Source organism: Helianthus annuus, chromosome 5 (assembly GCF_002127325.2).
Source record: "Helianthus annuus cultivar XRQ/B chromosome 5, HanXRQr2.0-SUNRISE, whole genome shotgun sequence".
Taxonomy (NCBI): Eukaryota; Viridiplantae; Streptophyta; class Magnoliopsida; order Asterales; family Asteraceae; genus Helianthus; species Helianthus annuus.
In genome coordinates this window covers 78,201,084-78,225,893 of record NC_035437.2, presented here as the reverse complement: position 1 = coordinate 78,225,893, position 24,810 = coordinate 78,201,084, and the positions used below count along the sequence as shown (strand labels likewise).

General features: G+C 40.0%; 1 protein-coding gene across 1 annotated transcript; it reads left to right on the top strand.

Annotated features, from left to right (window-relative positions):
- The first annotated feature begins 22,952 nt into the window (after positions 1-22,952).
- LOC110943603 lies at positions 22,953-23,840 on the top strand. The gene has a single exon (XM_022185340.1). It carries the CDS (start codon positions 22,953-22,955, stop codon positions 23,838-23,840), a length of 888 nt encoding a protein of 295 aa, XP_022041032.1.
- Positions 23,841-24,810: the final 970 nt, after the last annotated feature.

Sequence of the window (24,810 nt, the reverse complement as noted above, 5' to 3'; positions counted from 1 at the left end):
TGATCCTTACTTCCCTACACTCCATACTAGTGTAGTACATTGTCTCAGGCCCTTACGGGGTCTCAAAACACTGTCTGTCTATGTACTGACACTGTCAGCATGTTTCTGAGTTATCTGCTAACTGTGTTACTGTGCTTTGTGCATCATGTATGTCAATAAGTTTGTATGTAAGAATGATGTGACAACATGAAATGTGATGCACATGCATGTATGATGTAGAAATCAGAAAGCAGTTTAAGTCATCAGTTGTAATTAAGCACAGTCATTAAGCACAAATCAATATTAATTAATTGTACGGATACCTGGATTTATGAGGGTTGTCACAAATCTGGAGTGTGATGTTGTGGTTTCTTCTTGAAGAACGGTTATAGTCTGGTTTCCATATAAAAATACTTTATCTCTCCACCAAATATTTTATATTTTTAAACCTAGTTCACTATATACCAATCTGTCATACCCTCAAAATTTTCACATGCGGAGTATTACCGTGAGGCGTGCGACTGCCCAAGATCCAGCCACTAATTATTTTGAACCGTTAACGAAGTGTGTAAAACTATTCCAAATGATACAATTGGTGATTTGGTTTAAAAGTTTAAAAAATGTACTTTATGTTTGCAGTGGAAATGTAAAATAAAATTATCCCGGTTAGAAACCACAATTTAAACAAATGTACAAAACATACCACTTTCCAAACCGCACACGCTCCATCCTTTTGTAATGTTCGTCCGCAACTGTAACTGCAGATCTACAAGCAAGCGGTAGTGTGTCAACATAAAGTTGGCGAGTTCACAGTTGTTTAGTGTTGTTCCAAATATTTTATATTTTTAAACTTAGTTCACTATAACCAATGGTTCTGATACCAATCTGTCACACCCTCAAAATTTCCACATGCGGAGTATTACCACGAGGCGTGCGACTGCCCAGGATCTAGCCACTAATTATTTTGACCCGTTTACGAAGTGTGTAAAACTATTCCAAATGATACAATTGGTGATTTGGTTTAAAAGTTTAAAAAATGTACTTTATGTTTGCAGCGGAAATGTAAAATAAACTTATCCCAGTTAGAAACCACAATTTAAACAAACGTACAAAACACACCACTTTCCAAACCACACACACTCCATCCGTTTGCAACGTCCGTCCGCAGTTGTACTTGTAGATCTGCAAGCATGCAGTAGCGTGTCAACATAAAGTTGGCGAGTTCACAGTTGTTTAGTGTTGTTCCAAAAACGCAAGTTTGTTAAATTACTCTGTTTTTATAAAACATGTCATGGGGAGCTACCCCCCCCCCCCTTTTTAAGCTACTAAACCTGTTGCCATACCGACTACTAACTGTGGTTATGTTTAGTGCCCTGCGTCAATGTCTATCGTCATTGACTAGAGCCCAAGTATATTAGTCCACGCCCGTCCTCTGCGGCACGGTGTGAGGCTTGTTAGACCTAATAGCGCTATTCAACTAATAACCCGTTCGCCATTGGCCTGACGATTAATCGGTATAAAATGTGTAGGGACTTTCAGATAGAGTTTTCGTCTAGTACGCTTAAGACATGTGATATAATAGTAAATTAACTTGTTGTTCCACCCAAGGGAACAAGGTTTCCGTATCCTACCCAAGGAGAATACGTAGTTGTATATTCCGTTCCCAATCCACCAGGAATACATGCTTTTATAAAAAGTGTGAACTCACCTTAGCTTAGCTCGGCAGATAAATGTCACTTGAGCTAATGTGGTCAACCACGTCCTATTATGGTTACCATATAAGTCAGGTTCGTATAAGTAATACACGTATTGTTCTACAGGTATTCTAACAAGTTGCATACAAGCATGGTCATCACATAACACGTATAGCATAACAGTTACAACATACGTTCACATCAAAAGCCCAAAGTATACAGTTTAAGTGTACGGCCCAACTGGTGTGCGATCCAGGCTCTTAACCCATTTAACGTGATAGTGCGGCCCATAACATATAACAGTTCAATACAAGTGTGCGGCCCACTATAGTGTGCGGCACACATAGAAGTGTGTGGCCATTCAATGTGCGATACACCATTTATACACTCATCAATAGGGGTGTTCAAAAAACTCGTGGCTCGCAGCTCGCTCGAAACTCGCTCGAAAATTGCTCGAAGAAAGCTTGGCTCGAAATTGGCTCGGTTGTAAACGAGCCAGCTCGGCTCGGCTCGGTTTGTAAACGAGCCGAGCTCGAGCTTGGCCTGGCTCGGCTCGTGAGCTGGCTCGATAAGGTTTACATCCTTCATTTTTTTGTCTCACATCGCTTAGAAAACAAAACTTAAGGGAGTATCTTCCTTATAAAAGAAGGTAAAGACAATGTATAAGGTGAATTAACTATTTATACTTGCATATTTAGCCATATGGTTAAATTAAATGACAATTATGGCCCTTAGTCTATGAAGAAATTCATTTTAAGGACTTTTTATGTAGTAAGTTTTGCGGTTCTTTGTTAGTTCGAGCTAGATCGAGCCGAGCCGAGCTAGCTCGAACTCTAATCGAGTCGAGCTCGAGCCTAAAATCTCAGCTCGATTTGAAATTCGAGCTCGAGCCGAGCCAGTTCGAATGGAGTTCGAGCCGAGCTCGAGCTAGGTCTAGCTCGGCTCGACTCGGCTCGTTTACAGCACTACTCATCAAGTATGTACAAGTACCCAATATAGCAGATTCAACACTTTATGAACTTACAAACATGCATAACTCAATTTACTGAAAATGGACTGTTTTGGAGTGTCTGTTTACCGTACTTACGAGACTTCAGAAAATACAATCTTTTTATGTGACGTGCCCCTCAGAGAATTTGGTCTTGTTTTAAATTTTTAAAGTTTAACTCTTTACCAAAAATTTATAAAAATTTATTTACTAAGCTGCAATCAGATTCGTCACTTTCTGACTGCAGCTCACGGAAAAATTCATTTGAAAATCCTCGGTTATCCAATTGACGAAATTCCAATTGGAGGTTTGCAATAACACTTAAGACCATCTGCAGTAAAAATTTCGTGGTCTAACTCTAATTATTCATCTAGTTATGACTTAAAATATAACACGTAAAATCTGCAGAAAAGCGCAGCTTCAGTTGCTAAAACAAGATAATTTATTTAAAACAGCAAACGATGTCCAAAAATCATGATTCCGATGCCATTAGAAGCGTATTTCAAAATAACACGTTATAGAATTGAGAAAATCCAGATTTCATTAAATTATGACCCCGTTACAGCCGATACAAGTCGGATGTACTGTTCAGGACAGAACCTGTTTTCGTTACCCGATCCCGCAAACGATTATCTAGCGAACCTGCGACACATAAACATCAATCATAGCAGACTATCGGTCATTTATAGCAGATTTAACATGCTCAAACATCAATAATTTAAACCCTAATCCATATACATATGCCTATACACATATAATCGATAATTCTACGCATCATTCTTGATTTTCATGAACCCTAGACACAACTTATAATCATAACACATCAACATCATTATTTAAACATAATCACAGCCAAGATACTCAATATAGATCGTGCATGAACCTTAGTAAGCACAAAACCCTAATTATGCTTCAAACGCTCATATGATTAAAACCACATTGAAACACCAATTTCTAGCAACCCTAGTTCACAAGCATTCTTATAATATCCAAATACCAATCAAATATAAAAAATGTGACAACCCTCACATTTCCAGGTATCCGTACAATTAATTAATATTTACTTTGTGCTTAATGACTGTGCTTGATTACAACTGTGATTAAACTGCTTTCTGATTTCTGTTACATACATACATATGCATTATACTTTATACTGTCACTTCATTTATTTTATACAAACAATAGTGACAAACTTGATGCACAAAGCACAGTTAGCACAGTGAGCGGATAACCCAGAAAACATGCTGACAATGTCAGTACCTAGACAGACAATGTTTTTGAGGCCAGTATGAGCCAGAGATAGAATACTACACTAGTAGGGAGTGTAGGGAGGTGAGGACCGTAAAACTGCGTCACTAGGTGATAGTTATAGTGCCCGGAAGTGCCTAAAACATACTTTAAGTGCAGAATTCTGCACTAAATAACCAAAATTCAGCATTTAATAATGCTAGTAAAGTGCAAAAACTTGACAAAATAGTCCTAGATACTTTCCAAAGTGTTGGGAATTAAATGTGTTACTAAAAGTAATATAAAAGACACTTCATAGATTAACTTAGCACTTTAACGGACAACACCCAACCGAACAACCGGACTTTACCCGAAACATAAAAATATTGCCAAACACATTGTTTTTACTTTTCTGAGCTAGTTAGGGCCCCCGAACACCCTAACACACCTTATACATAACAATGCATCTTAACATACTAACTTAACAATTAAATCCTAACTAGATGGTAGCCATAACATTACAACCCAACCCATAACCCCCCCCCCCCCTGGGCGACGGTCACCATAGGGTGACCCACCCATTGTTTTCTTTTCAATATTTTATTTAGATGTTGTTGGTTAATGAAACATTATGTACAATGGATAAACATGGAAGTTGGATTATAAATAAACACATAAATCTTGAGCTCTCATTTCACCAACAACAAGCACTCATCTCTCTCTCTCTTCTCTTTGGATCGGCCGCCACCACCACACCACCATACCACCACCTTCAAGCTTCCTTCAAGCAATCCATACATACCCAAAGGTGCAAGAGGCCCTACAACTAAGCTTGGTGTGTTCGGAAGCTCAAGGACCGCTCTTGTTTTCTTTTATCCATCACTTTTACGCCTTGTTTCTCCCCTAGCCTTGTGCTAGTAGTAAGTGCCTTAGATCATCATCTTGTTCATATTTTTGGTGGTTAATAGTGAAAAGAATGGTGAAAATTAAGAAACTCTAAGAACATAATCAAAGTCTTGAAGTATAAGCTAACTAGTGATGAAGTAGTGATAAAATGAAGATAAAATCATGTTATTCTTATGTTGTTATGCTGGTTGAATGTTGTTTGTTAGATAGAATGATATGGTTCATCACATAGACTTGCTAGATCATGTTTAAAGACATGAACTAGCAAGATGTGAAGGTTAAAAATGTTGTGTATAATGAAATCATCCACACATAAGCTATGAACTTGATTACATACATGTTTCTTGAAAAATAAAGAAACAAAATGGGTTGTAAACTTGTAGATCTAAAGATCTATGAGTGGTTTTTTGAAAGAACCAAGTGAAAGATATGAGTTTTGTTAAAACTTGGATCTTGTATGAACTAAACACATTTTTAGTAAGTAAACAAGTGTGTAAGTGTAAACACTTCTGTAAAAAGAAATTTCACAAAGAAATATTTTTAGAAATCATGACTAGAAGTTGTAAATGTCCAAATCCTTTAAAAATAAAGTTTTTAAGAAACTAACCACATTTTTAAAGGTAACAAGACTCACTAATCATGCAAGTAAGTTACTACTTGCTTTTATAAATATATCAAGTTCATAAGTTTATGATTTATGCTTATTTTTGTCAAGATTGATGATTAGAAATTGTATGTTGTTGGATGATGATTGATTGAATGATTTTACAAAAGAAAATGATATGCTAGTAAGCATGAACGCCTCCATTTACAAAGGAAACTTTGGCAAAATTTTTCTAAAATTTCACCACTTAGAAATATTTTTCTAACAAGTGTTTACAAATATATTTTTAACTTTATTTTTCTAAATAAACTTCGCCATCATTTTTATTTCAAAAATTACCAAGTACCGGAGGTGGATTTTCGTAAATAAAATTTGATAAATATATATTTAGAATATATATTTTATAATAAAATGCTTGTGCGATTGTTTGTTATTCTGTGCAATAGATATATTATTTTTAGGGTAAAAATAATATAACTTGAAAATACCATGAAATTACGACTCCAAAATAGTACCAACGCTCTCACAAAATAAATATTTAAGTTACACAAGTATTGTTGTTTTACGACACGCTAAAATGTAACTGATGTATATTTCGGAAAATACTCTCATACGTATGTTTTGATAAAGTATTATTTTGGAAAATGTGTGAGGTAAAATATAATATTTTTGGGAAATATATATATATATATATATATATATATATATATATATATATATTGGAATTGAGATATTTTAGACAAGTAATTTAAATATATTTTTCTAAGTGAGACTTAAAATATATTTTTTATAATTATAAAGCGTACATGTATAAATACCCCCATCCTTGGGAAGGAAATACACTTATAAAATAATTAAGAAGTGTGAATACGAAATAGTTGCCTAACTATTTTTCCAAAAACGTTAAACCCTAAGGCAAGGCACGACCCATCCGTCTAATAGACATTAGTACGTGTAGGTCGTCCCGCAGCGGATCGAGTTTGAGATTGACGTTTCAGGATACGCACTTCTGTGAGTTGATGTCCCCCTTTTATCTTTACTGTTTTCAGTTTTGTACTTCGGGGGTGAAATACATGCGACAATTATTACAAACATTTATTACATGGTATGGTTAGCGTAGGGAGGGTTTATACTACTAGATCATGTGAGGGGTGGGTACAATACTTGAGGCCATTAATCCTCGTTGTTAGGACCGAGGGACACAAGAGTGATAGATCTATTTGGGTGTAGCGAGCCCACACCCGTGAGGCCGGGGCGGCCCATAGAGGTGACTGTGTCCTCCAGCCGAAGCCCGGTAACAAATTTGCTAGGTTTGAGTTTCCCTGCACTTTCTCACACATACCAGTGGCTTTGCAACCCATTGGTGATCTCTTTTTCCTTATTGCTACATACCAAGGACTTTTATTCATACACGAAAGGTTTATATACACTCACTTTTACATGAACTCGCTCAACTTTTGTTGATTTTTCAAACTACATGTATTTCAGGAAATTAGTGGATCTGGCAAGGTATGCAATCACGTCAAGCTACGTAAGGAATAATGATGTCATCCGGGTTTAGGAAGTGTGACCCTTGCCTGGACGGGTTACAAGTCTTAAACCGTATTTTTAGTCAAGTCTTTCGTTATGTCGTATGAACATGTTTTTAATTTATGTCGTGGTTGTATTAAGTCTTATGTGTCGACTTTTTAAAACAATGTTGTCATGGTAACTTTAAAAACTTTATGAATGGATGAACATCATGTGTTTTATTTTCATATAGTATGGTTATGATAATTGCTATGGTATTAAGAAGTCACACCAAATAAACCCACGCTTCCGCAAAAGCCAGGGTGTGACAGCTTGGTATCAGAGCATCGATCATAGCGAACTAGGATTCTTTCTCGAGTCTAGACTATGATCACTAGGGCTCTCACGAAAACATTTTTACATCGCATACACTAAAACGTCCAGATCCAGTGCACAAAACATTTTTACAAATAAAAGGCACAAGTACACTTTTTCAAAATTATATTTCAGTCTTAGAGACTGAGGGAGTTCAGTCTTAGAGGCTGAGGGAGTTCAGTCTTAGAGACTGAGGGAGGTTCAGCCTTAGAGGCTGGGGAGGTTCGCTCTTAGAGACTGAAGGGTTCAATCTTAGAGATTGGGGAGGTTTAGTCTTAGAGACTGGGAGGTTGGTCTTAGAGACCACGGAGTTAGTCTGAGAGGCTAGGGAGTTCAGTCTGAGAGACTGGGAGGGTAGTCTAGAGAGACTAGGAGAACTACTTGTTTGCATTATTGTGACTTACATGTTTATTTGATTTCATGTTGATATTTGTGCATATGTGTGGTTGTGTTACAGACACCATGCCATCATCTTCAGACACAGGAGTATCGGACACCTTGGATCCTATGGCGATCGTGTCAGATGACGAGATTCCGTCAGAGCGAGAGGTCTACACATCAGACACCACCAGCACTGATGACGATGATTTCCAGCCGTTCGCGCTGCCAGACGTCAGAGTTGAGCCTGCTGATGGCATTCCTGCTGGGGATTTACCTCTTGCGGTGATCCCTGCTCCCATTCCGCTTGCTGCTTTCCCCGTGGTGGATGCGCCACGACTCGATGTCGTATCTGATGACGACATTGATCTGTTGGAGGAGGGTCCGCCTGAGGACGACTATGAGGGCGGGGCCCCGATTGATGCTGACGTTATTTTTCCTATTGCTGAGGCCCCTGTAGAGGAGCTTCCTGTTGGTTCACCTGTCCCGGACTCATTGGAGTCTGTGGCATCTGCGTCTTTGCACGACCAGAGTGTGCAGCATCACTCTTCTGACGCTGACCCCAACATGGCGATGTCAGCTGCACCTGGTCCATCACATGAGTTCGAGTTTGACCATGAGGTCGATGATGATTTTGATCCAGTTTTTCCCCCTGATTTCGATCCTGACCAGGACATTGAGTTTATTCATATGGACCAGCCCTTAGAGGCGCCCATAGCTCCTATTGATCCTTTGTTTGACATTCCTGCTGATTTTGATATGGATCTTGTTGACCCCGAGCCTGTCATGGCCCCCAAGCCTGTTGTTGACCATAACCCTGTTCTTGATGAGGCCCCAGCCGTTGCACCGCCTGATATGGGTGCACCAGCCATTGCACCTCTTGTTGATGATATACCCATTGCTGATCTTCCCGTTGATGCTCCACCAGTGGTGGATGATCCTGTTGTTGATGCACCGTTACCTGATCCCGTGCCGGTATTGTTTGACAGTGCACCTTTTGCTGCTCACATAGATCCTCGTTACGCCGACACCCGCAACGGGTGGATCGATGACGATGAGGATTACCCACCGTTTGTGCTACCTGTCACTCCTCCAGTAGCACCTGTTTCTGCACCCACTGATATTCCATTGTTTCCCCCCACACACCACTGATGTTCATCGTACTGATCTACCCATTACGTTCCTCCAGGACATACCGCCACCTCGTCCTGGAGAGAGGTCATCGAGACAGCCGCCTGTTTCTGCTCCACCCGTACTGTCATCACCTTTTCCGTTCACGTCTCAGTTTCCTCATGTTGCACCACCTTCTGCACCATCTTTCATGCCATCGAGCGAGCCATTTTTATGGACTACGCCCCCTATCATGCCATTGTCTGATCCGTACCACCCGTACCATGTTGGGTACACTACGGAGGACATACTTACATCCTTGATGATGCAGCAGGATGCATTGACATGTCGTATTCAGGAGTTGGAGAGAGCTCCACGACCACCTTGCCATTGTCAGACCCCCTTTGCAGCACCACACACTCCTCGTCCGCTTTCCCCTGACTCAGACGTTCGCTTCTTGACATCTGAGCAGCAGATTGCATATTTGTTGCGCGTCTGTCGTGCCTTAGAGGAGGATTGGTTTTTTTTTTTGGGTAAAGGGTTACCCCGGTGAATTTTATAAAAATAAAAGAATAACACGAGTGTGCCAGAGCGACACACTAGAGCCCGTCTTGACATACCAAGATAAGGCAAAATCCAAACAAAAACAACCCCTAACAAACAAACAAAACAACCAGACTAGAAACAAATCACAACCAAGCCGAAACAATGGCTACAAAACCAAAACCAAAAACCAAAAACCGCAAACTACTACTCTAGCCCGGTTCAATACTCATAACCCTCACTTGGGTCTTCCACCTCTCTAACAGGAAAGGGTTCTTCATATTCCTCCCCTCTCTGAACGTCATCAGCTTTAGGCGCACCATATGTAAGGCAATATTGGCAATCATGTGGGCAGTTCGGTGATTAGGAGAGAATAGCCTATTATTCCTCTCTTGCCAAATGTAATAAGTAGAAGCAGCCACTACCATTTTACTAACAATACTTTCAGCCGATTTAGATCTAACCCGCTGAGTAAACCAAGCCATGATAGCGTCCCAACTGGGATCAACCGTATTCATGTAGGCCAAATTTTTTACCTGGTTCCAAACTTGCAATGCGAATGGACATTGAAAGAATAAATGATCACGAGAGTCTTTACAGTGTAGGCAAAGAGGACAGCACATAAGATTAAGGTTTGTTGCACTACCCGCGTCCCGCACACCCATACGATCCTGTGTTTTTAATTTGTTTTTAATGACCAGCCACAAATGGAAGGAGTGTCTAGGGATACTTTGACTAAACCACACCAACTCCGCCCAATCTACCTCATCACCTCGATCCCGAATGTTGTTCCAAACTTCACTAGAACAAAGGGAACTTTGACTACCCTGCCTACCCTTCCAAACCAGTTTATCTTCAGCATTCTGATCTAGAATGGGAGGAGGTAAATTAATCAGCGCTGGGAAAAGATCGAACCAAGCACTCGACCATTTCCAAAGATTTTAGTGATCCACCAGATCCGAAACAGTGGACTGCATGCTAAAACCCGCTCCATGTATACGTCTAGGGGTGATAAAGTCATGTAGAGGACAGTCACATTTGCACCAATTATCCATCCAAGCATTAGCTTTACGACCATCACTAATAGTATACCATATAAACAGACGTATATAAGGGCGAATAGCTAAGATTTTCCTCCATCCCCAAGATATGCTGACACGACTGGGGATAGCCCAAAAATTCTTTCCCTTGATCCTGTATGAATGAACCCATTTAACCCAGAGCGACTCTCTCTTAACAAGTATGCTCCAAATATGGTTTGCAAGAAGAGATTTGTTTACATCTAAGATCCTTCTAATTCCCAACCCTCCCTCATACTTTGGAAGACATACCTTCTTCCAAGCCACCTTGGGGTTAGCAACTTTAACCGATCCACCACTCCACGGAAAATTCCTCATTCTTTTTTCAATATCACCAATAATACGAGCTGGAAGCATAAACACAGAAGCCCAGTAAACGTGCATAGCGGAGATAACCGAATTAATTAACTGAAGCCTGCCCGCAAATGATAGAGACTTATTCATCCAATGGTCAATCTTTTGATCAACTCGGTCCACTAGAATCTTGCAATCTTTGTACATAAGTTTGGAAGAGATTAACGGGACTCCCAGGTACCGGACATGAAGCTCTCCTTCTTGAAACGGCAAAAGCGAAAGAATAGACTGTTTGTCGTGTTGAGAAACATTGCTAAGAAACACGGTGCTTTTCGCCAAGTTTGGTTTCAATCCCGATACTCTAGTGAACAAATCCAAAGCATCTCTCATGACTTTTACTGAGAATGAATCCGCGTTTAAAAACAAAAACAGGTCATCAGCAAATGAAACATTAAGAATCTTCTGTTGCTTACACTTGGCATGGTATTTAAATGCAAGACTTCGATCAGCAACTTGATGTAACAGCAACGAGAGGATTTCCATTACTAATGTGAACAGGTAGGGGGACATAGGATCTCCCTGTCTAAGACCCCGTTTACCTCTAAAATAACCACACAAATTCCCATTAATACTTAGCGAATAAGACACTGTACAGACACAAGTCATGATCCAATCTACCATTTTTTGAGGAAATCCGAAACCAATAAGAATGTTCTTTAAAAAGGACCAACTAACCATATCATACGCTTTCTGAATATCAATTTTAAACGCACACCTTTGTTGGCCTCTACCGAGATGATAGTTGTGCATAAGGTCTTGCGTAAGGAGGATGTTATCAGATATTCTTCTACCAGGCACGAATGCAGATTGATTTATATCGACCAGGCTATTCAGACTACCTTTAATTCTATCCGTCACAATTTTACTGATGCATTTAAAGATGACATTACAACATGAAATCGGTCTATACTCTAGAACCGAACTCGGCATCTGAACTTTCGGGACAAGAGCAATAATCGTATGGTTCACTTGTTGGAGAAGTTTCCCATTATCAAAGAACTGAAGAATGGCAGCTGAAACCTCTTCACCCACAATATCCCATGCCTTCTTAAAGAAAACCGACGTGTAACCATCAGGCCCTAGCGCTTTATTGTCTCCAGTGCTAAACATGGCAGCCTTAATTTCGTCATGAGTCACCTACCTCACCATATTAGCAGCCGCAGCTGGACTAACACTATTTATAAACAAGTTATCAGTTACCAGCTGATCCACATTATCCTCAGTGCCCAAAAAACTTGCATAATGGTCAACCAAAGCTGATTCAATACCCGGCCCCTCAAAAAGGTTACCATTAGTATCCTTAATGTTGTGTATTTTATTCCTAGCATTCCTGGATTTAATAACGTTATGGAAATAGGAAGTGTTACCATCACCCGCACAAAGCCAATCAAGCTTTGCTTTCTGCTTTAAGAATGATTCCTCATCATAAGCCGCACTATGAAAATCTTTGATGAGAGCGGCCTCCTGATCCCGAAGACCTTCATCAAACGGCTTCGAATGAATCAGCTTATGAACTTCGTCCAGTTTACTTCTTAACTCATTCACCTTAGCGTGTAAGTGACCCTATTGGTGAAGCAGTTTCCTCAACGGAGTCTTAAGATTACGCAATTTTTTAACTACCAATAACATAGGGATGCCTTCCACCGATTTACCCCATTCAGTCAACACACATTCTTTAAATCCAACTTTGGTAGCAATAAAATTTGCAAACTTAAAGGGTTTTGGCTTCACAAGTGAAGGCCTCGCTAATTTAAGTATGCAAGGTGTATGATCCGAAATACGGTAAGGATGATAGAGGACATGAGCATTAGGAAAACCATCTAACAAATTAACGTTTCCCATACCTATGGTAGGGGTAGAAGAATCATGAAGACAGTCATCCATATAAAGAGCAGAGTTAAAATCACCCATAACAATCCACGGCTGGTTCCCCGTAAGCAATTTATGTTTACACAAATCCTGCCAAAGAATCCTTCTTTCCTGATACGTGTTTTTAGCATAGACAAAAGAAATCTGCGCAACTTGAAAATCTACTTTAGAGTTTAGCTGAACATGCACAACCTGGTCCGTTTGAGCTAAGACCATAAGATCAATCTTTTCATCATTCCACCCCACTATAATTCTAGTTCCCTTCTGACAGACACCCCCATTCGAGGTCCACTCCCAATTTTTAAACACCCCCCGACAAACCTTGGAGAGCTTTGAAACCTCAACATGAGATTCCAATATAGCACAAACACTCAGATAATTATCAGTAACAATTTGGCGAACCTCTCTTTGTTTTAGGGGCCGGTTCAAGCCCCTAACATTCCAAGAAGCAATGCTATCCATAAATACCCATATCTACGGGAGTGCTTGCCCCCTCAGAAAACCCTCCTTGATTATCCACCTTCATAAAATTCGAGACTTCAGTTTGTAGAGGATCAACAAAACCCTCTTCTTCCAGATTACTCGCTTCGTTCTTTTTTAGAGTTTTGGAATATACTTTATTTCCCTTACCTTCTACCTTCTCATATAAAGAACTATCCATCGGAAGTTGATCCTTTCCTAGATCAGATGTAACTTGGTTGTTAGCCAGGACTTCAAACGTATTCTGCATTTTTACCATATTCGGCTCCCCTCTTAATTCAGGTTGTCTCTTCACTCCCGAAGTACTAGCCCCTACAGAACTAGTTTTTTGGCTTATACACAAATTTTGGCTTTTGCTTCTTTTGAGGAAACCCATGTTTAGCTGCTTTCTTCTTATCCATAATGAAACCCTCATCATCAATTATAACATTCTTCGCTTTTCCATTATTAGCCTTAGGGCAAACAGCATTAGTATGACCAAACAAGCAGCATGTATCACATCGATGTGGCCTCCATTCATATTCTACTTTAATTTTTTCAGTAACATAGCCCTCCTCATACATCTTTGGAATTGCAACAACTACATGATCTTTAAGAGCTTTATCTGCATTAATCTCCACCATGGCCCTTGCAAAACTAGTTCTTCCCCAGCTTTCAATACACATATCCGCTGTATAGCTATCAAGTCTTTTCGGAGTCCCTATCTTGGATGCTAAAAGGCTTAATCCATCGTCAGTATAGACTGCTAGGGGAACATTATGGAATTTCACCTAAACCGGAACAGACTTAATTCCTTCCTTCTTTAAACTGACCGTTGGACCCCAAATATTCAAAAAAAGCGGCATCTTCCTTATTAACCACGGACCTCCCTCCAAAACTTTGTTCATCCCGTCTTTGGAATCAAACTTAAAGAAGAAAAACCCCTCAGAATTCATCATAAGCTGTTCGAAACCAAATTTCGACCAAACGTTCTTAACGTAGTACTCGACAACTGGAAAAGGTAATCTATCCCCCAGGAAGTAACCGTACAAGACATTCTCAAATTTCCTTTGAACCTGTCGTACTGCTTCCTTCGGGATCACCACATCAGCCTCCTCCATTGATTCAACAGATTCAAGAAGACGAAAATTAACCTCTCTTTTCGTTTTAGCAAATTGTTGGACTTTCTCAGCATAGGATTGATACTGTTCCGAGGAATGATCAGTTCTGTCCGAACTACCTTGGTTCACCGTAGCATTTGCATTAGACACACCCGAACTCCCCCCCATATTATCAAGAGTTACCGGTTTGGACATTGCAGTCAATCCATCAAGTATTGAAACATTATTAGTAGAATACAACCCTCTTCTCGTTAACAAAGTATTGCCTTCTATGTTGGTAACCTTAAAGCTAATGCCTCGTACAGGAGCAGTCCCAGGAGAATTCCCAGGAGTAGACTCGCTGTCTGCCTTCAGATCATCAAGCTGAGAATTCTGAATATTATCAAAGATGGGGTAGTCTACCCCCTCAGAATGAGCACCTCTCTCCATTAAAACATCAGACGACTAATCATGCAGAAAAACTAGATCGAAAACCAATAAGCCAAAGAAACCTGAAACAAAAACCCTAATCTAGCAAAACCCTAATCTAAAAATCGTCACAAGATCAAATAGAGAAACCGATCAATCAAGGTTACTGCCTAACCAGTAGAACCGAAAGACCCAATACGCTATTCAATCTGATCTGACACTTAGGTTAGGGCCGGCGATGAAGAACTAAAAGAAAAATCCAAGATTGCAAACGATCAGAAGATGCTAACGAGTTCGTTACAGATGTTTCATGAATCAATACCTGATCACAGGCTGTTATGCATCTAAATCACGAAGAAATCAAGGATTCCATGACAGGAAGAAAAATTGCCAGCTAGAGAGCCTTAGAGGAGGATTGGTTACATATGCGTCGCTTGCTTTTCTCTCGTTTTCCCCCTCCGCCATCAGCATAGGCATTTTGGTTTGATGCAGGTAGACTTTTGGTGAGAAGACCGCGATTGTGCCGACTATACAACATCTTGAAGACCGCATTTTGATGTCATGACTTTCGATATTTAGTTTATGGTTGTTGTAGATGACTAGATAGTTCAGACAAGGGCGATGTGGCCCTTAGTCACTTTTGATGTACGATACAGTTATAAAACTTGTAAACATTATATTGTGGTCTTGATTTTATGATAGCACAATCGCAGTATTCTCATTATATGCGTTGTTGGATTAATTGTTTTAACTTTATAACATGAGACGTTATGTGCTTGATGAATGTTATTTCATACACATACTATTTACTTACTATGACCTGACCAATATGATCACCCTTTTAGAAGATGCCTCCAAGACGTGACCCGCGCATGCCCACTACTGAGGCGGAACTCCAAAGGATCATTGCCGCAGCTATCGCACAATACGCTGCCTCTCATGTAGAGACGAGTGGAAATGTCTCAAACAACAACGGCAATAACAATCCACCCAATGGTAATGTTAAGTCGTTTGAGATATACTATGATACATTTGGATATTTATAGCACGTTCGCTAATACCAATTGTAAATTCTAACATATGTGCAGGGTGCACTTACAAGCAATTTCTCGATTGCAAGCCCGTGAATTTAGACGGCACAGGAGGTGCTGTTGCGTTTGTTAGGTGGGCTGAAAAGACAGAATATGTCCTTAGAATGAGCAAGTGTGCTCCCGAGCAACAAGTGACCTACATCTCAGGGCTGTTTCTCGATGGAGCCCTATCGTGGTGGAATCTGCAAGTGCAAACTTTAGGTGAAGCTGCTGCTTATGCGTTATCATAGAATGAGCTGAAGGAGCTCATGAGAAGAAAGTACTGCTCACGTGCTGAAATTCAGAAGCTAGAGACTGAGTTCTGGCACCTAAAAATGGAAGGTCCCAAGATTGCAGAGTATGTTCAGAGATTTCACGATTTGTCCCATGTAGTGCCGTAAATGGTCACACCCGAGTTCAAACGTGTTGAGCGCTTTATCTGGGGATTGGCACCTCAGATCATGAGTATGGTTACCACATCCAAGCCTGCAACCATCACAGAAGCCATAGATCTCAGTGTGGCTCTTATTGACGAAGCCATTAGATTGAACAAGTTTTCAGTTACTGAGCAGAAGAAGAAAGACTCATGTGGAGTCGTCTGGTGAAAACAAAAGGAAATTTTCCAACTTCAAGAAAGGTACCAGTAATGTGAACAAGAAGGGTGAATCAAGCACACCGGCCAGGGCTGCAACCGGTGTTGAAAACAAAGGAAAGGGTTACATGGGTACGTTGCCCAAGTGTGATACGTGCCAGCGCCATCATTCTGGTCAGTGCAGATTGAGGAAATGTGAATCATGTGGAAGGAACGGCCACACGAAGGATACGTGCTGGGTCGGAACTGGTGCTGGGCATGTTGGTAATCGAGGTTATGGGAATGGTAATGGAAATGGAAATCGCAACTAAAACAACACCCAAGCTGGAAATAGAAATGGAAATGGTCGAGGACCGGGATGCTTTAATTGTAGGGATATTGGGCACTTTAAGAGGGAATGCCCAAAGCTGAATCAAGCCCGTGGAAGAGTGTTCAACATAGGCACAAGGGAAGCGCGCCAGGATCCAAACGTTGTCACTGGTACGTTCCCTATAAACCAACGCTTTGCATCTGTTCTGTTTGATACTGGTGCCGACTATAGCTTCGTATCGTTAGAATTTAAGAATATGCTTGGGTTAACTGCTAGTAAGTTAGATATTCCATACTCAATTGAACTGGCTAATGGAAAGCTAGTTGAAGCGAATGAAGTTGTCCGAGGATGCGTAATTGAGCTGGGAGAACGCGAGTTCACTTTGGATCTATTACCAGTCGAGTTGGGAAGCTTCGACGTGGTGGTAGGGATGGATTGGCTGTCAAGCAACAAAGCCGAGATTGTTTGTCACGAAAAGACCATTCGCATCCCAATAGAAGATGGAGAGACGATCGTAGTTCACGGAGAGAAGCACGATACGCCCCTAAGAAGCATTAGCTGTCTGAAGGCTAGAAAGTGTTTACAGAAGGGATGTGTTGCCTTCTTGGCACACCTCGTGGATAAGGAAGCTGCTGAGCCGAAGATCGAAGACATCCCAGTTGTAAAAGAATATCCTGAAGTTTTCCCAGAAGACTTGCCAGGATTACCGCCCCAAAGACAAGTCGAGTTCCACATTGACTTAGTTCCAGGCTTCGCGCCTGTGGCTAAGGCACCCTACCGACTTGCGCCTTCGGAGATGCAGGAGTTGTCAACGCACCTCCAGGAGCTGTTAGACAAGGGATTCATCAGACCAAGCTTCTTGCCTTGGGGAGCTCCAGTTTTGTTTGTCAAGAAGAAGGATGGTAGTTTTCGTATGTGCATCGACTACCGAGAACTAAACAAGCTGACAATCAAAAATAGATATCCTCTGCCGAGAATTGATGACCTATTCGACCAGCTGCAAGGTTAAAGCTTCTACTCAAAGATCGATTTGCGATCAGGTTACCATCAGTTGAGAATTCAAGAGGAAAGTATTCCCAAGACTGCTTTTAGAACTCGTTATGGACATTACAAGTTTTTGGTAATGCCGTTTGGGTTGACAAACGCGCCAGCCGATTTTATGGATTTAATGAACAGAGTTTGTAAGCTGTACCTCGACAAGTTTGTGATTGTGTTCATCGATGATATTTTGATCTACTCGAAGACGAAGGGTGAGCACAAACATCATTTAAGAGCTATTTTAGAGCTACTTAAAAAGGAGAAGTTGTATGCCAAGTTCTCAAAGTGCGAGTTCTGGTTACGCGAAGTCCAATTTCTTGGACATGTGGTTAATGGAGATGGAATCCGTGGGGATCCAACAAAGATCGAAGCGATAAAGAACTGGGAATCTCCAAAGACGCCCACCGAGATCCGACAGTTCTTAGGTTTGTCTGGTTATTATCGAAGGTTCATTGAGGATTTCTCAAAAATCGTTCAACCTTTGACTTCCCTCACGCAGAAAGACAAGAAGTTCGATTGGGGAGACAAACAAGAAGAAGCGTTTCAGTTGCTGAAGGAGAAGCTTTATAATGCACTGATCTTATCACTACCCGAAGGAACGGATGACTTCGTGGTATATTGTGACGCTTCGCGTCAAGGTTTAGGATGTGTGTTGATGCAGCGACAGAAAGTTATAGCATACGCGTCACGCCAGTTGAAGGTTCATGAGAAGAATTATACCACGCACGACTTGGAGTTAGGCGCAGTGGTATTTGCGTTGAAGATCTGGCGACATTATTTGTATGGTACGCGATGTACAATCTTCACGGATCATAAGAGTCTGCAGCACATATTTGACCAAAAAGAGCTTAACATGAGACAAAGACGCTGGGTAGAACTGCTGAACGATTACGACTGTGAAATCAAGTACCATCCAGGGAAGGCGAATGTGGTCGCCGATGCCCTAAGTCGAAAAGAAAGGATCAAGCCCAAAAGGGTTAGGGCTCTAGAAATGATTGTCCAGACGGATCTCTCACTGCACATTCGTGCCGCGCAGAGAGAAGCTCTCAAAGAAAGGAACATTGAGAACGAATATCTCCGTGGGATGGAGAAGCAGTTGGTACCAAACGAGGAAGGAACTTTATGTTTCATGAAACGAATTTGGGTTCCTCTGTTTGGTGGTTTGAGAAAGGTTATTTTCGATGAAGCTCACAAGTCACGGTACTCAATTCATCCAGGAGTGGATAAGATGTACCAAGATCTTAAGGATTTCTACTGGTGGCCTAGGATGAAAGGCGATGTTGCAGTTTATGTTAGCAAGTGTTTAATGTGCGCCAAGGTAAAAGTCGAATACTAGAAGCCTTCAGGTCTACTGCAGCAACCTGAAATACCCAAATGGAAATGAGAACAGATTTCAATGGATTTCGTAACGAAATTGCCAAGGACGCCCAAAGGCCACGATACTATTTGGGTAATAGTAGACCGGTTAACGAAATCTGCGCATTTCTTGCCAATCAGAGAAAAAGACAACAGGAGTAAACTAGCTGAGATATACATGAGGGAGATCGTTGCACGACATGGAGTGCCTCTCTCAATCATCTCCGATAGGGATGGAAGATTTGTGTCAAGGATTTGGCAATTCTTTCAAGAAGCATTCGGATCTCAGCTGAATCTGAGTACAACATTTCACCCGCAAACAGACGGATAGAGTGAACGAACGATCCAGACTTTAGAAGATATGCTGCGAGCTTGCGTAATGGATCTAGGTGGAAGTTGGGATACTCACCTACCATTGGTCGAATTTTCATACAATAACAGTTATCATGCAAGCATTCAAGTCGCACCGTTCGAAGCTCTTTATGGACGCAAATGTCGATCACCGATTTGTTGGGCTGACGCAGGTGATAGACAGCTAGTTGGTCCGGAATTGGTCCAGGAAACGACAGACAAGATTGCACAGATCCGAGAGCGCATCAAAGCGGCTCGCGATCGACAAAAGTGTTATGCGGACCGAAGAAGGAAACCTCTGGAATTTAAGGTAGGAGATATGGTTTCATTGAAAGTTTCACCCTGTAAGGGTGTGGCACGCTTTGGAAAGCGTGGAAAGTTGAATCCGCGCTACATTGGCCCATTCAGAATCCTGCAAAGGATTGGGCTTGTAGGATACAAATTGGACTTACCTGCTGAACTTAATAGTGTTCATGATACATTCCATGTATCAAACCTGAAAAAGAGTCCAACACAAGAGACAGTAGTCATTCCTGCTGACGAAGTTCATATCGACGACATGCTCCATTTCATTGAAGAACCTATTGAGGTTACTGATTGGAAGATTAACAAAACACGCAGGAGTAGTGTCAAGCTCGTCAAAGTTCGATGGAATGCAAGACATGGTCCAGAATTCACGTGGGAACGTGAGGATCGTATGAAAGAGAAATACCCCCATTTATTTCCCAAGACCCCTGCAACTAGAAGCATAGCCTAAAATTTCGGGACGAAATTTTCTTAACGGGGGGAGAATGTGACAACCCTCACATTTCCAGGTATCCATACAATTAATTAATATTTACTTTGTGCTTAATGACTGTGCTTGATAACAACTGTGATTAAACTGCTTTCTGATTTCTGTTACAAACATACATATGCATCATAGTTTACACTGTCACTTCATTTATTTTATACAAACAATAGTGACAAACTTGATGCACAAAGCACAGTTAGCACAGTGAGCGGATAACCCAGAAAACATGCTGACAATGCCAGCACCTAGACAGACAATGTTTTCGAGGCCAGTATGAGCCAGATATAGAATACTACACTAGTAGGGAGTGTAGGGAGGTGAGGACCATAAAACTGCGTTACTAGGTGATAGTTATAGTGCCTGGAAGTGCCTAAAACATACTTTAAGTGCAGAATTCTGCACTAAATAACCAAAATTCAGCATTTATTAATGCTAGTAAAGTGCAAAAACTTGACAAAATAGTCCTAGATACTTTCCAAAGTGTTGGGAATTAAATGTGTCACTAAAAGTAATATAAAAGACACTTCATAGATTAACTTAGCACTTTAACGGACAACACCCAACCGAACAACCGGACTTTACCCGAAACATAAAAATATTGCCAAACACATTGTCTTTACTTTTCTGAGCTAGTTAGGGTCCCCGAACACCCTAACACACCTTATAAATAACAATGCATCTTAACATACTAACTTAACAATTAAATCCTAACTAGATGGTAACCATAACATTACAACCCAACCCCATACCCCCCCCCCTTGGGCGACGGTCACCATAGGGTGACCCACCCATTGTTTTCTTTTCAATATTTTATTTAGATGTTGTTGGTTAATGAAACATTATGTACAATGGATAAACATGGAAGTTTGATTATAAATAAACACATAAGTCTTGAGCTCTCATTTCACCAACAACAAGCACTCATCTCTCTCTCTTCTCTTTGGATCGGCCGCCACCACCACACCACCATACCACCACCTTCAAGCTTCCTTCAAGCAATCCATACATACCCAAAGGTGCAAGAGGCCCTACAACTAAGCTTGGTGTGTTCGGAAGCTCAAGGACCGCTCTTTTTTTCTTTTATCCATCACTTTTACGCCTTGTTTCTCCCCTAGCCTTGTGCTAGTAGTAAGTGCCTTAGATCTTCATCTTGTTCATATTTTTGGTGGTTAATAGTGAAAAGAATGGTGAAAATTAAGAAACTCTAAGAACATAATCAAAGTCTTGAAGTATAAACTAACTAGTGATGAAGTAGTGATAAAATGAAGATAAAATCATGTTATTCTTATGTTGTTATGATGGTTGAATGTTGTTTGTTAGATAGAATGATATGGTTCATCACATAGACTTGCTAGATCATGTTTAAAGACATGAACTAGCCAGATGTGAAGGTGAAAAATGTTGTGGATAATGAAATCATCCACACATAAGCTATGAACTTGATTACATACATGTTTCTTGAAAAATAAAGAATCAAAATGGGTTGTAAACTTGTAGATCTAAAGATCTATGAGTGGTTTTTCGAAAGAACCAAGTGAAAGATATGAGTTTTGTTAAAACTTGGATCTTGTATGAACTAAACACATTTTTAGTAAGTAAACAAGTGTGTAAGTGTAAACACTTCTGTAAAAAGAAATTTCACAAAGAAATATTTTTAGAAATCATGACTAGAAGTTGTAAATGTCCAAATCCTTTAAAAATAAAGTTTTTAAGAAACTAACCACATTTTTAAAGGTAACAAGACTCACTAATCATGCTAGTAAGTTACTACTTGCTTTTATAAATATATCAAGTTCATAAGTTTATGATTTATGCTTATTTTTGTCAAGATTGATGATTAGAAGTTGTATGTTGTTGGATGATGATTGATTGAATGATTTTACAAAAGAAAATGATATGCTAGTAAACATGGACGCCTCCATTTACAAAGGAAACTCTAGTGAAATTTTTCTAAAATTTCAACACTTAGAAATATTTTTCTAACAAGTGTTTACAAATATATTTTTAACTTTATTTTTCTAAATAAACTTCTCCATCATTTTTATTTCAAAAATTACCAAGTACCGGAGGTGGATTTTCATAAATAAAATTTGATAAATATATATTTAGAATATATATTTTATAATAAAACGCTTGTATGATTGTTTGTTATTCTGTGCACTAGATATATTATTTTTAGGGTAAAAATAATATAACTTGAAAATACCATGAAATTACGACTCCAAAATAATACCAACGCTCTCACAAAATAAATATTTAAGTTACACAAGTATTGTTGCTTTACGACACGATAAAACATAACTTATGTATATTTCGGAAAATACTCTCATACGTATGTTTTGATAAAGTATTATTTTGAAAAATGTGTGAGGTAAAATATAATATTTTTGGGAAATATAGATATATATTGGAATTGAGATATTTTAGACAAGTAATTTAAATATATTTTTCTAAGTGAGACTTAAAATATATTTTTTGGAATTATAAAGCGTACATGTATAAATACCCCCATCCTTGGGAAGGAAATACACTTATAAAATAATTAAGAAGTGTGAATACGAAATAGTTGCCTAACTATTTTTCCAAAAACGTTAAACCCTAAGCCAAGGCACGACCCATCCGTCTAATAGACATTAGTACGTGTAGGTCGTCGCGCAGCGGATCGAGTTTGAGATTAACGTTTCAGGATACGCACTTCTGTGAGTTCATGTCCCCCATTTCTCTTTACTGTTTTCAGTTTTATACTTTGGGGGTGAAATACATGCGACAATTATTACAAACATTTATTACATCTAACTGTTGCTGGTCGTGGAGAAAGATTCTTCAAATTCGGCCAGTCATGAGGAATTTTGTTTGGTCCGAGATTGGGAATGGTTCTAATACTTCTGCTTGGTTTGATACTTGGTGTGACTTGGGGTCGCTGGGTGATTTTCTATCGCCTAGAACTATTAATAATGCGGGATTCAATTTGGAGTCTAAGGCTTCTGATGTATATTCAAATAATACTTGGAGATGGCCAGTCGCTTGGAGAGATACCTACCCAGTCCTGAACCAACTGGATCAGCTGGCTATCAATCCGAATAAACCTGATATACTCATGTGGCGACACGGTGATGATATAAATGAATTTTCAACATCTTGTGTTTGGAACTCGATTCGTTATAGTGAGCCGGAAATAGCTTGGTGTGGAATTGCATGGTTCGCGCAATGCATTCCGCGGCATGCTTTTTTGATGTGGTTGATCATGAAAGGTAAGTTGCTCACTCAAGACAAGATTTTGAAATGGGATTTTTCGCAAAGGAAGAATATGAATATGATGTGCTGTTTGCTTTGTTATGAAAATAATGACTCACATAGTCATTTATTTTTTGAATGTAAATTCTCGTCGAAAGTTTGGCTAATGGTCAGACATAAAGTGGGGATGGATTCGGTTCAACCAAAGTGGGATGATGTTGTTGATTGGCTTCTTAATCGTGTTAAGTCTAAGTCAGCGGCCAACTATGTTTCTAGATTGTTGGTGGCGGCTAGTGCTTATGTTATATGGCAGGAGCGTAATGCTAGAATGTTCAAGAACCAGTTGAGACCTCCGGAGACGATAACTGAAATTAATATTCAACAGGTTCGATACAAATTAATGGGAGCGAAGCTGAAGAAGTGTGACAACGTGCAAAGGCTTCTAGGTGATTGGGGGATTTGCGTTTCAGAGATGTACGGTGGAGCTGGCTGATTAGTTTTCTTTGTTTTGGTTATGGGTTCTAGATTCTAGTCTAGTTGTTTTTTTTACGCTATGGTTGTTTGTTGATTTGTTTTCGTTTGTTTACTTTCATGGGGTATGCCCCATGATTGAACTAGTGTAGGATCTCTACGCTACTTGGTTCTTTTGGTTGTGAATATATAGAATCACCGGGGTAAAACCCTTTACCCAAAAAAAACATTTATTACATGGTATGGTTAGCGTAGGGAGGGTTTATACTACTAGATCATGTGAGGGGTGGGTACAACACTTGAGGCCATTAATCCTTGTTGTTAGGACCGAGGGATACAAGAGTGATAGATCTATTTGGGGGTAGCGAGCCCACACCCATGAAGCCGGGGAGGCCCATAGAGGTGACTGTGTCTTCCAGCCGAAGCCCGGTAAAAATTTGCTAGGTTTGAGTTTCCCTGCACTTTCTCACACATACCAGTGGCTTTGCAACCCATTGGTGATCTCTTTTTCCTTATTGCTACATACCAAGGACTTTTATTCATACATGAAAGATTTATATACACTCACTTTTACATGAACTCGCTCAACTTTTGTTGATTTTTCAAACTACATGTATTTCAGGAAATTAGTGGATCTGGCAAGGTATGCAATCACGTCAAGCTGCGTAAGGAATAATGATGTCATCCGGGTTTAGGAAGTGTGACCCTTGCCTGGACGGGTTACAAGTCTTAAACCGTATTTTTAGTCAAGTCTTTCGTTATGTCGTATGAACATGTTTTTAATTTATGTCGTGGTTGTATTAAGTCTTATGTGTCGACTTTTTAAAACAATGTTGTCATGGTAACTTTAAAAACTTTATGAATGGATGAACATCATGTGTTTTATTTTCATATAGCATGGTTATGATAATTGCTATGGTATTAAGAAGTCACACCAAATAAACCCACGCTTCCGCAAAAGCCAGGGTGTGACAAAAAACGCAGCCATGTAA

Excerpts from the sequence above, each read along its gene's own strand:
- LOC110943603 (XM_022185340.1), top strand. The coding sequence starts at position 22,953 with ATGAGGAATTTTGTTTGGTCCGAGATTGGGAATGGTTCTAATACTTCT.